This window comes from Alosa alosa, chromosome 6, assembly GCF_017589495.1.
Source record: "Alosa alosa isolate M-15738 ecotype Scorff River chromosome 6, AALO_Geno_1.1, whole genome shotgun sequence".
Classification (NCBI taxonomy): domain Eukaryota; kingdom Metazoa; phylum Chordata; class Actinopteri; order Clupeiformes; family Clupeidae; genus Alosa; species Alosa alosa.
Genome location: NC_063194.1, coordinates 7,099,676 through 7,112,917, shown reverse-complemented (window position 1 = coordinate 7,112,917; position 13,242 = coordinate 7,099,676). Strand labels below are relative to the sequence as shown.

Sequence of the window (13,242 nt, the reverse complement as noted above, 5' to 3'; positions counted from 1 at the left end):
CAATTACGTTACAAGTGAATAGAGTTGTGCTTTTTTTTTAACCAACATGGAGGATGAACACACCCAGACTCATCCCCAGTAACATGAGGGGTGAAGCCTGCATCACAACTTTGTATAAATAGAGCTATGTAAATAGTATAAGTCAATTAATACTGCTGACGGTGCTTTTTGCCATATTGTGTTAATTAGGACACTTTAAAAAATCAGTGCGGTGGTGGTCCCTGCTATGCATTTAAACTTGCCAACTTGGCTCTCCCCCAGCTGGAGGCAAAAGAAAAATACTTGATTTTTTTTTTGAGGGCTCCTGCCTTCCAAGTGTGCTGCAAATCTTTGTTTCAACACATTTCTGTGCGCCACCTAACAGGCTGGTCGATAAAGGGGTACGCCAGACAGGCAAATGTTCAAAAGCAAACGGACCTGGCGCTGATGAAAACGCTAAAGCTGCCACGTTTCCATGACATGGGTTCCCACGCAAGCACATACACACACACACACACACACACACACACACACACACACACACACACACACACACACACACACACACACACACACACAGCTCTCCCCACCCCAGTGTGGCTCTCAAACGCATCTCATCCGCCCTCTGAGGAATTCAAAGATCACTGCCGGTCCCTTTGAGAGCCACACACACACACACACACACACACACACAGCTTCCCATATGCTTTCCAGTGTTGAAACAGAGAGCAGGATTTTAATTGGGCAAACCACATTGTCATTGCTCAATAGTTTAATCTCATAGACTTCACAAAGGCCATGTGTGCATCTCTCTCTCTCTCTCTCTCTCTCTCTCTCTCTCTCTCTCTCTCTCTCTCTCTCCATGGAGACTATGGCTCATTGCCATTTTAATGCTAAAGCTAACACAGCTAGTAGAAGATGAGGGAGCATCGGAATCATGGTGTCATCAAGTCATCAAGTGTTTGGAGCTTGGGACTGACTCAGGGGGTGAGGGTTTGTTTTGGAGGGGGGGGGGGTTGAAGGAGGGGTGAAAGGTGGGGGTGGCGGAGAAGGCGACTGTCTGTGGGGGGAGGGGATAGTTGTTGCCAAGTGTCTTGTCTTGGGCCGAACAGGGGCTGAATTCCCAGGTCCAGGCCGTTTACGTAACCCGGCACCAATTGCATAATAAACGCGGAGGGAGAGAGGCCAAGGTCAGCGTGATTAGGCAGGGGTCCATCCTCCTCGGCCGTCTCCAGTCATGCGCAGACTGACGCCGGAGCCCCGGGCGGACGCGACGAGCTCCTCTCCCCTCTCATGATGCACACAGCCCAACCAGGACTCATGGCGAGCGATTGCTCACTTACTCACTCACTCACTCACACACACACACACACACACACACACACACACAGACACAGACACAGACACAGACACAAACAGAGACACATACACACTCACAAAATGTACGCACACACTGCAGCCACCGCGGTTCTAACTCCAGCAATCAAACGAACGCAAGTAAACAAACAAACAGACAAAACAACAAAACAAGAAAACAACCCCGCAAAGCAGAGTGTGCTGGGGACGGCGGATTGGCCGGTTTTAAATATGCAAAAGGCCCAGCTAATTGATAGCTGCTGCAGCTGTGATATGCACTCGTTCATCCTTGTTGTTGTTCGCCCTGCAGCCTTGTCGGAACATCTGTGACCTGCATCCACTTTTTATTTTGAGACAAAAAACAAAACTTTTTTTTTTTTTTTTTTACAAGGGAGCTCAAAAACCGGAAGGGAGATCATGTTTGCCTCAAACAGAGGGGATCAGAGCTGCCTGCTCAAGTTCGTGTTGTCAAAAACAGCCTTTTGATTTACAAAAGATCAGGATTGTAGGGGTGTTAAGAGTCAATCCAACTACCGTGCTTCCTCTTCTTGCATGCCTGATATGACTGAACACGACCTCTGACCTCTCTCATGTCTCTCTCTCCACCTTTGTTGACCTTCGACCCCTGACCCCCTTCATCACAGTTCCAGAGCCCATACTCCTACTCACCCCCGTTCCGCTTCGGGACCGTCCCCAACGGGAGCACGGAGAGGAACATCAGGAAGAACTACCCGGACATGCACCAGTATATGGTCAAGTACCACCAGACCGGGGTGCAGGACGCACTGGTCAGCCTTAAGACTGGGTAGGATCTCATTCTTCAGGGTGCTCAGTGTTTCCCTGTCATTTCGGGACAACCAGTTTGCTTCTGCCTTAGCCTCAGGTGTAGACTAGGGTTCTCTCAAGTGTTTTTGTAAGTGGCGGTGGTGGTGGTGTTTATGTGAGTGTATTGGTTTATGTGTGAGTGTGTGTGTGTGTGGAAGTGTGTTGATGTGCAAAATACTATGGAAATGTACCTACAGTATGTCTGTGTCTGTGTGTCTCAGATGTACCTGCACGTGCATGCGTGTGTTCTTGCTTGTTTGTAAGTGTGTGTGTGCGTCTGTGTGTACGCATGTATGTGTGTGTGTGTGTGTGTGTGTGTGTGTGTGTATGTATGTGTGTGTGTGTGTGTGTGTGTGTGTGTGTGTGTTCACGCATGTCTTTGCGTCTAAACACCCTGAGTGAATGGCCACGCTAACCGGGCGTAACAGGGCTATTTTTAACGGGCCGGATCTACATAATAGGACTGTGAATGGAAATGAGGAGATATATGTGCCCACACGTTTCTCATCGGCCTTGCTAGAGAGGGCGCGAGCGCAAGGGCCCACACACACACACACACACACACACACCCTCAGGGAGATGGAAAGGAGGGGAGGGGGGGCGAGTACGATTCCACCATGCCAGCGGGTCCGAGGGGGCAGAGGGGAGGGGAAACAAATCAAACACATCTCACAGCTAATGCCAGAGTGGATTTGAAGCCCTGCTCGTCATTGAGCAAAAAGTGAAGCATTCTGGGGGGAAATAAATAAATAGGGTAAATATATTGTTGAGTTCATATTGCCATTCATAGAATAGCTTTACAAAAAAAGATCCATATATGTAATTATACTTGAGTATAGCAGATCTGCCATACATCCCCACATGACTTTCTGAACATGAGGGGAAGCACGATGTATGCGAGTGAAACATGGAGCTCATTTGCTTGCATGAGCCCCAGACTAGGGGCTAATGAGAGCTAGCTGTCTGAGCGCTTCACCTTGGAGATCATATCACCTTTTTCCTTTCATCTGCTCAAGAAATACCCCCCCACACACACACACACACACACACACACACACACCCTTCCCACCCCATACTCCATTATGCCAGCCAGAGCTGTATACCCCCGTGTGTCATCAATTACAAGAGGTGACTTGGCAAGGACCTTCGCAGTGTCCCTGCACAGTAGTACAGTATGTATGTATGTTTGCTGTGGGTGGCGTATGCATACTGGCTAACAGAGCTAAATGATGCAGAAATTAATGCAGAAATCCAGACAAATCATATACTCTTGTTGTTCTGTTTTATTGATGCTCAGGGGTTAAGCTTGGGATGAATAACATCCTGGTTTGAGCTTAAGGGATTTATCCTTTCTGGGCCCAAGAGGATGTTTGTGTTTCCCTTTTAGCAAAGGTGATAAAAAATCAATGTCAACTGAATATTGTCAGCCAAGTGGCTGGGGTTCAGGCCTGTGTCATCCCCATAGCCTTATTGATATTAATGAGCCCTGATTAAACACGAGCTGATTTGTAATACAAGCTCAAAAGTCAGATGCAAGTGCAGCGCAAGCACTATTTGCCTCGAGCAATATCGAGCACAGGGAAACCAATCGTAAGTGATGCTTGTCAAGGCTCTGCTGGCCGGGCTGTCCGGTTTTGGAAGTGTTTATGCTAAATATTTAGGTTTTGATAATTATTTAATAACACAGAGATCAGGAAGAAGAAAGACTCCAGTGTATACGGCAAACAAGGAACATGGGTTAACAGTCAGTCCAATTTCTTACAGTTAGTGTGACACCCTTTTGGAAGTGAACAACATCAACTGTGGAACAGTATTAAGTGTAAATCACCTTCAGGGTTTCAGATTGAAATGAAGTTATAGTGAGGGTTGATAGCTCTTGACAGGCAGTTGAATTTAAGAGCTACTTGACAAGTAAGTGCTTGTTAAGCTGCCAAAAAAGTGCTCTACTCCCCACCAGTCCAGCTCAGGTGAGAGCACAGGTGTTTTAGTAATTGTTACATCATCTTTGTCAAGTGAAGTTAATGGAGGACTATAACTGATTAGAACACAGTGAAGTCTGCGTTGAGACGAGTGTGGAAAGGACTGTGTGTGTATGTGTGTGTGTGTGTGTGTTCCATGCTCCCCCCCACATCTCTCTCTCTCTCTCTCTCTCTCTCTCTCTCTCTCGCCTACCTTTAAACGCCTGTCATCCGTGGGTGAGTGGGGAAGTCTGGAAGCCTGGGAGACAAGGCCTATCCACCCCACCCTACCCCACCCCACCTCCACACACGCAGACACACACGCAGACACACACACACACCACCACCATCGGCATCACCATTCATTCCACCCTTTCAAATGAAATTATTGAGCCAAAATATTGGATCAAGGCCTTGCTGCATGGAGCTGAATCTGACATTCAAAGGCCGGTGCAGGGAGATGGAGGGAGCAGCAGACTGACAGGAGTGCTGGAAGCAGAGTGGAGAAGGGTGATAACTCTGAGGATAACTCCTCAGCTTTTCCTCAAATGTCAGTCCTGTACATCCAGAGACGTGCCTTTAATACAAGACGGGACCCATGTATATTTGCATGTGTGTGTGTGTGTGTGTGTGTGTGTGTGTGTGTGTGTGTGTGTGTGTGTGTGTGTGCTCGTTCATTGTCGCTGTTGTTATGCATTGATGCATCTTTATGTTTAGGAAGAGTATATGTATTGAACGTGTTATACGATTGTCTGTTCAATCCAATTTTTGTGTCTGTCCCTCTATATATTTGTATCTCTATCTTTATGTTATGTGTATGTGTGTGTGTGTGTGTGTGTGTGTGTGTGTGTGTGTGTGTGTGTGTGTGTGCATGCATTAAATGAATGTGTGTGTGTCTAAGCGTTGGTGGATTATCCGTGAAAGACTCCCGTAGGTGCCCTCATCCCTTTCTTCCTCGTCCCCTTCACGGGAGGTCAAGCCTTCTCTCCTCCTGCTCCTCCTCCTCCTCTCTGGCTCTCATCCACTCAAGCAGCCAGGGCCAGATCAGACGACGTCCAACCGCAGAGTACCGACTTAACACGACGATCACCCCTAACTGCAACTTTTGTCCACCCATGTCCAGTGGTCAGCAATCCCATTAGAAGTTAGGGCGTAGCATCAGGGGTTCTACCGAAGGCAGTTGCTCTCTGGTGGTGGTGGTGTGTCTGTCTGTCTGTGTGTGTGTGTGTGTGTGTGTGTGTGTGTGTGTGTCAGGAGTACTATGCTCCATAATGTCATGCATTATGGAACAGAGTATCTCCACTCCCATGGCACGTTTTCGCTCGTGTTCTACCGTGACACAGCGTCTAGACCATGGGGTGTGAGACGGAGAAGTGTGTTCTGCGATGATTGGGATGTGAGATGGCGTGAAGGCTGTGCTGACGCCGGTGACTAAACATCTTTTGGGCCATGCATGTGTGTCTGTGCGTGTGTGTGTGTGTGTGGTTTTTCGTGCACTCTCGGGCGTGTGTGTGCCTGTGTCTGTGTGTGTGCTCATCCTCTTCCGCCCCAACAGAAAATTGGACGCTTTCATCTATGACGCGGCCGTGCTGAACTACATGGCCGGACGCGATGAGGGCTGTAAGCTGGTCACTATCGGCAGTGGCTACATCTTTGCTACAACTGGCTACGGCATCGCCCTGCAGAAGGGCTCCTACTGGAAACGACAGGTGGACCTCGCCATATTAGCCATCATTGGAGATGGTACGTACACACATACACACACAAGCACACACACACACACAGGCTCACAGACACATGCATACACACATGCATGCACACACATACTGTATATAGGCACACATGTATATACATACTTTGCACACACAGGCACACATACACAATAAGAATAAGAAAAAGAGGACTCTCAGGAGCACACAGATGTTTAATGATGCTTAATTGCAGAAAAGTGCTGAAATGAGGTGTTGATGATTACATCAGGATTACATCTTCATCAGAATTCATGCACACATGCACCTGCAAATTTACACACACACACACACACACACATATATATATAGGTATAGGTAAGGTATAGGCAAAAGAGATACGTTGCTGGTCAAAACGTTAGCGTAAGAACTGGTTTATAATGCTGAATGAAGCACAAAGCACATTTACTAAAGCACATCCACTGTTTAAAGTCACAAACACAACGAACTAAGGTAACTTTTATGCATGCGCGAACCTATACATACCGGTAGGTATGGCTGTGTAGTCTGTGCCTGCCATAACATTTATTCCTGCAGGCTGCCCGTTTTGGCTGTCATACTTTTAAATGGCTTCAAGAAGAAGTAGGCCTACATAGACCATAACTTGTACTACTGTCATCTTCTTTAAGAACTTTTCCCAATATTTCCCATAGCTTATCGCTTTTCCTGAAGGGGTGTCTTTATTATTTTAACTCGCGTCTTCAGCTTCTTTACTGTTGACTTTACTGTATTGATGCTTTACTGTATTGATGCTAGCCTTCTCCTGATATTTTAAGTAGGCCTATTTGTAGAAAATATATATTTAATTAATTTTAACTGACCAAGAAATTACCCGAATATCATTAAAATATTTTGTTTATGACTCATAACCGCGGGTGACTGCGGTCATCCGCGGGCGACCGCTTAATTTCGGGCAGACCGCGCAACACTGTGTGTGTGTGTGTGTGTGTGTATACATACATACATACATACAGTACATACATACCCAAGCAGTGAGGCTGTACACAATAGCCTACACACACACACAAGCAGGCACACTCACACACACACACATACTGTACACGCACACACTCACAAGCCACCTCAACAACTACGCACAGATGTCCCCCTCCTTACCCCCTTAAGTGCTTGATGCGTGTGAGGTCAGCGGTAATGCTCCTAATAACTAGCGGGGCAGAAAAGGGCTCTCTCTTTCTCCCCGGGCTCCAGGCAATACTCATACACAGACTGCACAGTCACCCCCCCCCCCCCCCCCACACACACACATCCATATAGACAGAGAACCACAAACACACAACAAGTGTGACCTCTCTCTGAGTCCCTACAGCACCAGCTGTGGTGATAAAATTGTGTAAATATAGCCTTTGATGGTATTTCTGCAATGAGGCAAAGGGGAGCGAGGTGTGTGTGTGTGTGTGTGTGTGTGTGTGTGTGTGTGTGTGTGTGTGTGTGTGTGTGTGTGTGTGTGTGTTCTGGACTAATATATTCCAGATTGGCGGGAGCTGCCCTAATGTATTCTCTTTCTTCTTATCTCCAGCGGTTCACCAGTGACTCATGGACACTCTGGTCACGCTAAATAGAGGGATGATTAGTCTTCCTCTCGATCTATTTCCAGACTGGGCTTTTTTTGGTCCATCTAAAACATGCAGGGAGATATGGGTCTGATAGCAAATCCAATTAAAATAGACATTATCTGCTCATTGTCATGCACTTAGCAGTTAGCATACGTTATTAGCAAACATTGTTTTCTCCTTTTCAAATATCCCTTGCGCAGATGTCTCGTATAGCCCCTTCCAAAGACCTTTGAGCTATTGCCTTCACTTTGAGATAAAGTCCTAAACAAGGATTCCGAACAGGAACATCAAGCAGTATACAGAAGCACATGGTGTGATGAATCACAAAACCATCCTTAGCAGCTGTAGCCTACCTGCTGTACAAGGGGGAAAAAAGAAGAACAAAAAAATGTCACTCTCTCAAAGTGACACCATATGGTTTGTGCTGCGGACATTTTTGACTGTGTCTGCTGTTTCTGTTCGATACTGACTGAAGTGGCAGGACAGTGAGTGAGCGCTTGTATTTTTAGTCTCGAGGTTAGTGGGCTCTTGCTGCAGCTGATGGGGTTTATGATTGACAGACGAGTGTCCTGCTTATCTCACTCTATTTCTTTCCCAACACAGGTGAGATGGAGGAGCTGGAGGCCCAGTGGCTGACCGGTATCTGCCACAACGAGAAGAACGAGGTGATGAGCAGCCAGCTGGACGTGGACAACATGGCAGGCGTGTTCTACATGCTGGCCACCGCTATGGGCCTGAGTCTCATCACCTTTGTGTGGGAGCACCTGTTCTACTGGCGCCTGCGTTTCTGCTTCACCGGAGTCTGTTCTGGCACACCCGGCCTCCTCTTCAGCATCAGCAGGGTGAGGAGATATATAAGCATACACACGCGCTAGGCACGCACACACACACACACACACACACACACACACACACACACACACACACACACACACACACACACACACACACACACACACACACATATGCACACACACACACACACACACACACACACACATACATACACACAGACACACACACACACACACACACACACACAGACATGCACACACACACACACACACACACACACACAAACAAACAAACACTGCATCTAACAAAACACAAATAATTATTTTTTCATGAGGATTTTTTTACATCTCGGAATCAATTTGCTTCGGTTCAAGGTTGGGTTTTTCCTCATTTTTTTTGTTGTGAAACTTATATGAAAATAAAATGTTCAAGGATTAGTTTTATATCTCTTTTTACACGTCTTTAGCAGAGGTGGCAATACATGTGGAGGGCACTGTAGATCTTTACACACGCACTGTAGATCTTTACACACACACAAGTTAACTAATGCAATCAACTGGATGAAAAGTGACGTTTATGTTTGGATGGTAGTTCCCTATGTAGGAATAAATTAAATATTTTATTTGTGGTTGTTTGCTGGCCTTTACATTGCCATTATTGTGTATTATAAAAAAAAAAACTATTCAGACTTATTCAGTTATTTGAATCATTAGACGTTAATCTATTTTAGAGAGTTAAAATATGTCCCGCTTCCTTGTCTAATTGAATTGTTGCTTTGAGCTGTTGGCAGTGCAACATGTATTTTTGTTATGTGAGCAGTGGGAAACATCAATGAACATATTGGCATATCTCTGTGTTTAAAAGGACTTTACTCTGTAGGAAACTTTAATAATTTAATTGAAAAGTGTCAGTGAGAGTTCCTTTACACCCTTGAGAGCGTATCTGTCTTAAAGAAGAGAGTTTTTTTTGTGTGGAGCTCTCCATTGGTATTCATTACTCATCACCAGATTAGAATGCCCTGTCATTCATGGTTGGAGAATTTTTAATGACAATGCAACAGTCTATGGAGAGTGCGGCTGCTTGCAAATCACTCCGACTTGCTTTATTTTGGGTATTTTGTTGTGTTTTGAGTCCTTGTGGAAATCTGTATGCACGTCGAACAGAGCTGATTTAGGAGAGTGGTTCTTATTAGCAGGCCTGCCGTAATGTAATGCAAGCTTGAGAGGAACCCTGTGGAACAGGGGGAGAGATCACATATTTATTAGAGGAGAGAGACAAAGAGAGAGAAAGAGAGAGAAGGGGTAAAAAAGAAGGCACTTGTGGGACTCAGTGGGGCTCTAAGTAATGAGACGACCTGTCCCACTGTGCCTGACTAAGGGCCGCAGTCATTTTGGTAGAAGAGTAACAGCTCAACGTTATTTCTAAAGTCGTTAGCCAAAAAAAAGAGTGTTCGGTGAAGTCATAACGTTTCAAAAATGTCATCCTCGATCTAACCCCGGAGGCAGCATCCGACGCCTCTTATGAGGAGTCATTTGAAAAGACAAACACATCTCTGCAGGCAGAACGGCAGACAGAAAACGAGAGAGGGGGGGGGGATCATGTGAAATCTCTTTTGTCACGTTGATGTGACTGACTCTGTGTTTCCGTGCCTTCACAGGGCATATGGAGCTGCATTCACGGTGTGCACATCGAGATGAAAAAAAAGTCCTCCGACCTGGACTTCAGCCCCCAGGCCAACATGCTAAAGCTGGTCAAGTCGGCCAAGCAGATGACCAACATGACCAATTTGAGCGCCTCGCGCATCAACTCGCCCAAGCGCGCCGCCGAGTACATGCACTCGGCCAGTCCCATGATCATGGATATGATGGCCGAGAAGGGCAACTTCATCTACACCGACAATCGGAGCTACACCCCAAAGGACATGATCTATGGCGACAGTGGCGACCTGCAGACCTACTTAGCCAACCGGCACAAGGACCACCTCAACAATTACATTTTCCAGGGCCAGCACCCCCTCACTTTAAACGAGACCAACCCCAACACGGTGGAGGTGGCTGTGAGTGCCGACGCGGCACAGACTAACGCCAAGCCCCGGGCCCTGTGGAAGAAGTCGGTGGATACGATGAGGCAGGGCCCAGGCCCCGACACTTTGGCCCCAGACCCCCGTCTGTCCATGAAAAGCCAGAGGTACCTGCCAGAGGAAGCGGCCCACTCCGACATCTCCGACTGCTCCAGCAGGGCCGCCTCGTACAAGGATCCGGACAACAGCAAGCACCTGAAGCCCAAGGACAACTTAAAAAAAAGATCGATGACGTCAAAATACCCTAGGGATTGCAGCGAAGCCGAGCTGTCCTACTTAAAGACTAAGCAGGGCGCGCCGACTCGCGAAAAAATCTACACCATAGACTCTGACCGGGAGCTGAGCCTGCACTCAGATCCACTGCACTACAGAGAGAGTCGGGGTCTGGCCGCCGACGATTTGGATTTCCCCGAGATGTACTCCGACCACAACGACAACTACCGCAAATGCGACCAGCCCATCATCCATCTCAACAGCAGCCCCCTGCATCACGCCGACTCCGACCTGCTCCCCGACAACGCCTACAACAAGCACTACAGCAGCGTCAAGGACAAGAGTCTGAGCCCGCACGAGAGCAACGACCACTACAAACAGACGCACTGCCGCAGCTGTCTCTCCAAGGTACCCAACTACCCCCCCACCGCCGGGCCCTACACGGGCCCCCTCCGCTCCCCCTACAACCGCTGCGAAGCGTGCCTGCACATGGGCAACCTCTACGACATTAGCGAGGACCAGATGCTCCAGGAGGCCATCCTTAGCCCCAGCATGCACCAGGCCGACGACATGTTCGGCAGCTACTGGCCACAGACGGACGGCCCGCACGTCCAGAAGCGTAACCGGCTGCGGCTCAGCCGCCAGCACTCCTTTGACAATATCATGCTGGAGAAGCCCAAGGAGATCGACCTGAACCGGCCGGCCCGCAGCGTCAGTCTCAAGGAGAAGGACCGCTTCCTGGAGGACAGCCCGTACGCAAACATGTTCAGCTTCAAGTCCGACAAACTGTTCGGCAGCCGGTCCATGCTCTTCAACCACAACCTGGAGGAGAGCAAGCGCAGCAAGTCGCTGTACCCCGACCACACCTCAGACAATCCTTTCATGCACTCTTTACGAGACGACACGCGCCTCTTCCACGGCCGCAGCTCCTCTGACATTTACAAACAGTTAGCCCCCATCAAAACACGAAACGAAAACAATCTGCGGTCCTCAGTTAAGTCCACTGCGTCATACTGCTCCAGGGATGGTCGAATACCCAAGGACATGTACTTTTCAGAGCATGTAATGCCTTATGTAGCCAATAAGACTAGTGCATACTCAGCTCCCCGAGTCCTCAATTCAGCGCAGTTCAGCAATAGAAGAGTGTATAAGAAGATACCTAGTCTTGAGTCAGATGTTTAATGGCCTCTTTGTGTAGTTTAAAGACATATATATACATATATATATATAAATATACAGTATATTCACTTAGGATGCCATAGCCACCTCCATCTAAAATCAAAAAAAGTACCCGAAGTACTCTCTTTACAGATATCACATCCTTGTATGAAACAAGTTGGCCGCATGGTGCTTGCCAAAGGTTTTCAGCATTTTAAAAGTTACCCAGTCGGGGTGGGGGTGGGGGGTTGGTCTGTTGGACTAATTGCAAACAGACAATAAGAGAGTTGTTCGCCCGTGTAATGGGGAGGGGGCTCGCGGTCCACTGTGTGGCCATTACATTAACCAGTGCTGTGTAAGAAACCAGCACTCGGCTCTCAGCTGCTCGTCCTCTCTCCAGAGACCCGCGGCGCTAAGACACGGCGGAATGCCCCGAGCGCCCCCCTCCCGAAGTTGGAGAGAGGACGGAGAGGGGGAAAAAGGCGACGGATAATGATCCTCGGGCGGGGGTCGGGTCTGGGTGGGGCAAAAAAAAAAACGCTGGCTGCATGTGTGCCGCGAGAGCGTCGCCAGACCCGGTCGCGACTCGTTTGCAGGTCTCACCATTGCGGCGGTGAGAGTTGAAAGCGGTCCGTCCTCGGGGAAGGGGACGTCTTGGGCTTAACTGAAACATTTTTAGGAGCTGTTTACAGACACGGGAGCTGAAGACGAGTTAAGGGTATACTCATCCTGTGGCACTCAACAATGCCAACATAGCATTGTTGCTTTTATTCTATAACTATAGATTTTTTCGGGGGATTCTGGCATTTTGGTCCCCCATTTAGACTTTAGAATTAGCTTATTTGGTAGCACAATAACCATTAGTTTATCTACCCATCTTTGCTTTCTAAAGCATAATTTTGAATTTACCTTCAGGAATAGATTATTTTGCATGTATTGTTCTGGTAATGGAAAAGAACACTCACCCATATTTACATTAAGGTGAAGATGATCGAAAGTGAATGCTTGTGCAATTAACACTTGACCTGTACTTAGGAAGTCGGCCTGACCCTGGAAGGCATCGAAACACGCCACGTAATGCCAGTGGAGATTGACCTGGAATAATCTCCCTCATAAAACAGGGTACTGACTAATGTGGCATTGTGTGTGCGAACGTTAGATGAAAACTTGTGATCGAACTTTGTTCCACAGATATTGTGTTCAGTGCTGTTCTGTTTTGTTGCTACACACTGTGACACTGAACAAAATGCATCACCTCTGTTGTTGGAGACTGTTTATTTCTTTGTATTGTCGAAGGGGAGAGACAGGCTGTCTTTGCCGAGTTGTTTCCATTGAGTCATTTCAATGTAAAGACTACTGCATGTCCAACCTTGGGTAAGCTTGAAGAGTTGAGAACATTGGTTTACTTTATTTTTTCTTTCTCAGTGCACAGCCAACACACACACACTGAGTCTCTGCCACACACTCACACACACACACACACACACACACACACACACACACACACACACACACACACACACACAAACACATTAGAAACACGCACACAAGTACAC

The 13,242-nt window shown here is 47.5% G+C and overlaps 1 protein-coding gene across 2 annotated transcripts in view; it reads left to right on the top strand.

The window, feature by feature from the left end:
* grin2aa (glutamate receptor, ionotropic, N-methyl D-aspartate 2A, a) overlaps positions 1 to 11,907 on the top strand; it is a 126,119-nt gene extending 114,212 nt beyond the window's left edge. For both annotated transcript variants that reach the window (XM_048244976.1, XM_048244975.1), the window contains 4 exons: positions 1,980 to 2,140; positions 5,674 to 5,861; positions 8,044 to 8,282; positions 9,893 to 11,907. In XM_048244976.1, coding sequence (XP_048100933.1) covers positions 1,980 to 2,140; positions 5,674 to 5,861; positions 8,044 to 8,282; positions 9,893 to 11,710 — 2,406 coding nt within the window. In that variant the 3' untranslated portion in view covers positions 11,711 to 11,907. The remainder of the gene's footprint in view (positions 1 to 1,979; positions 2,141 to 5,673; positions 5,862 to 8,043; positions 8,283 to 9,892) is intronic.
* The last annotated feature ends 1,335 nt before the right edge of the window (positions 11,908 to 13,242 follow it).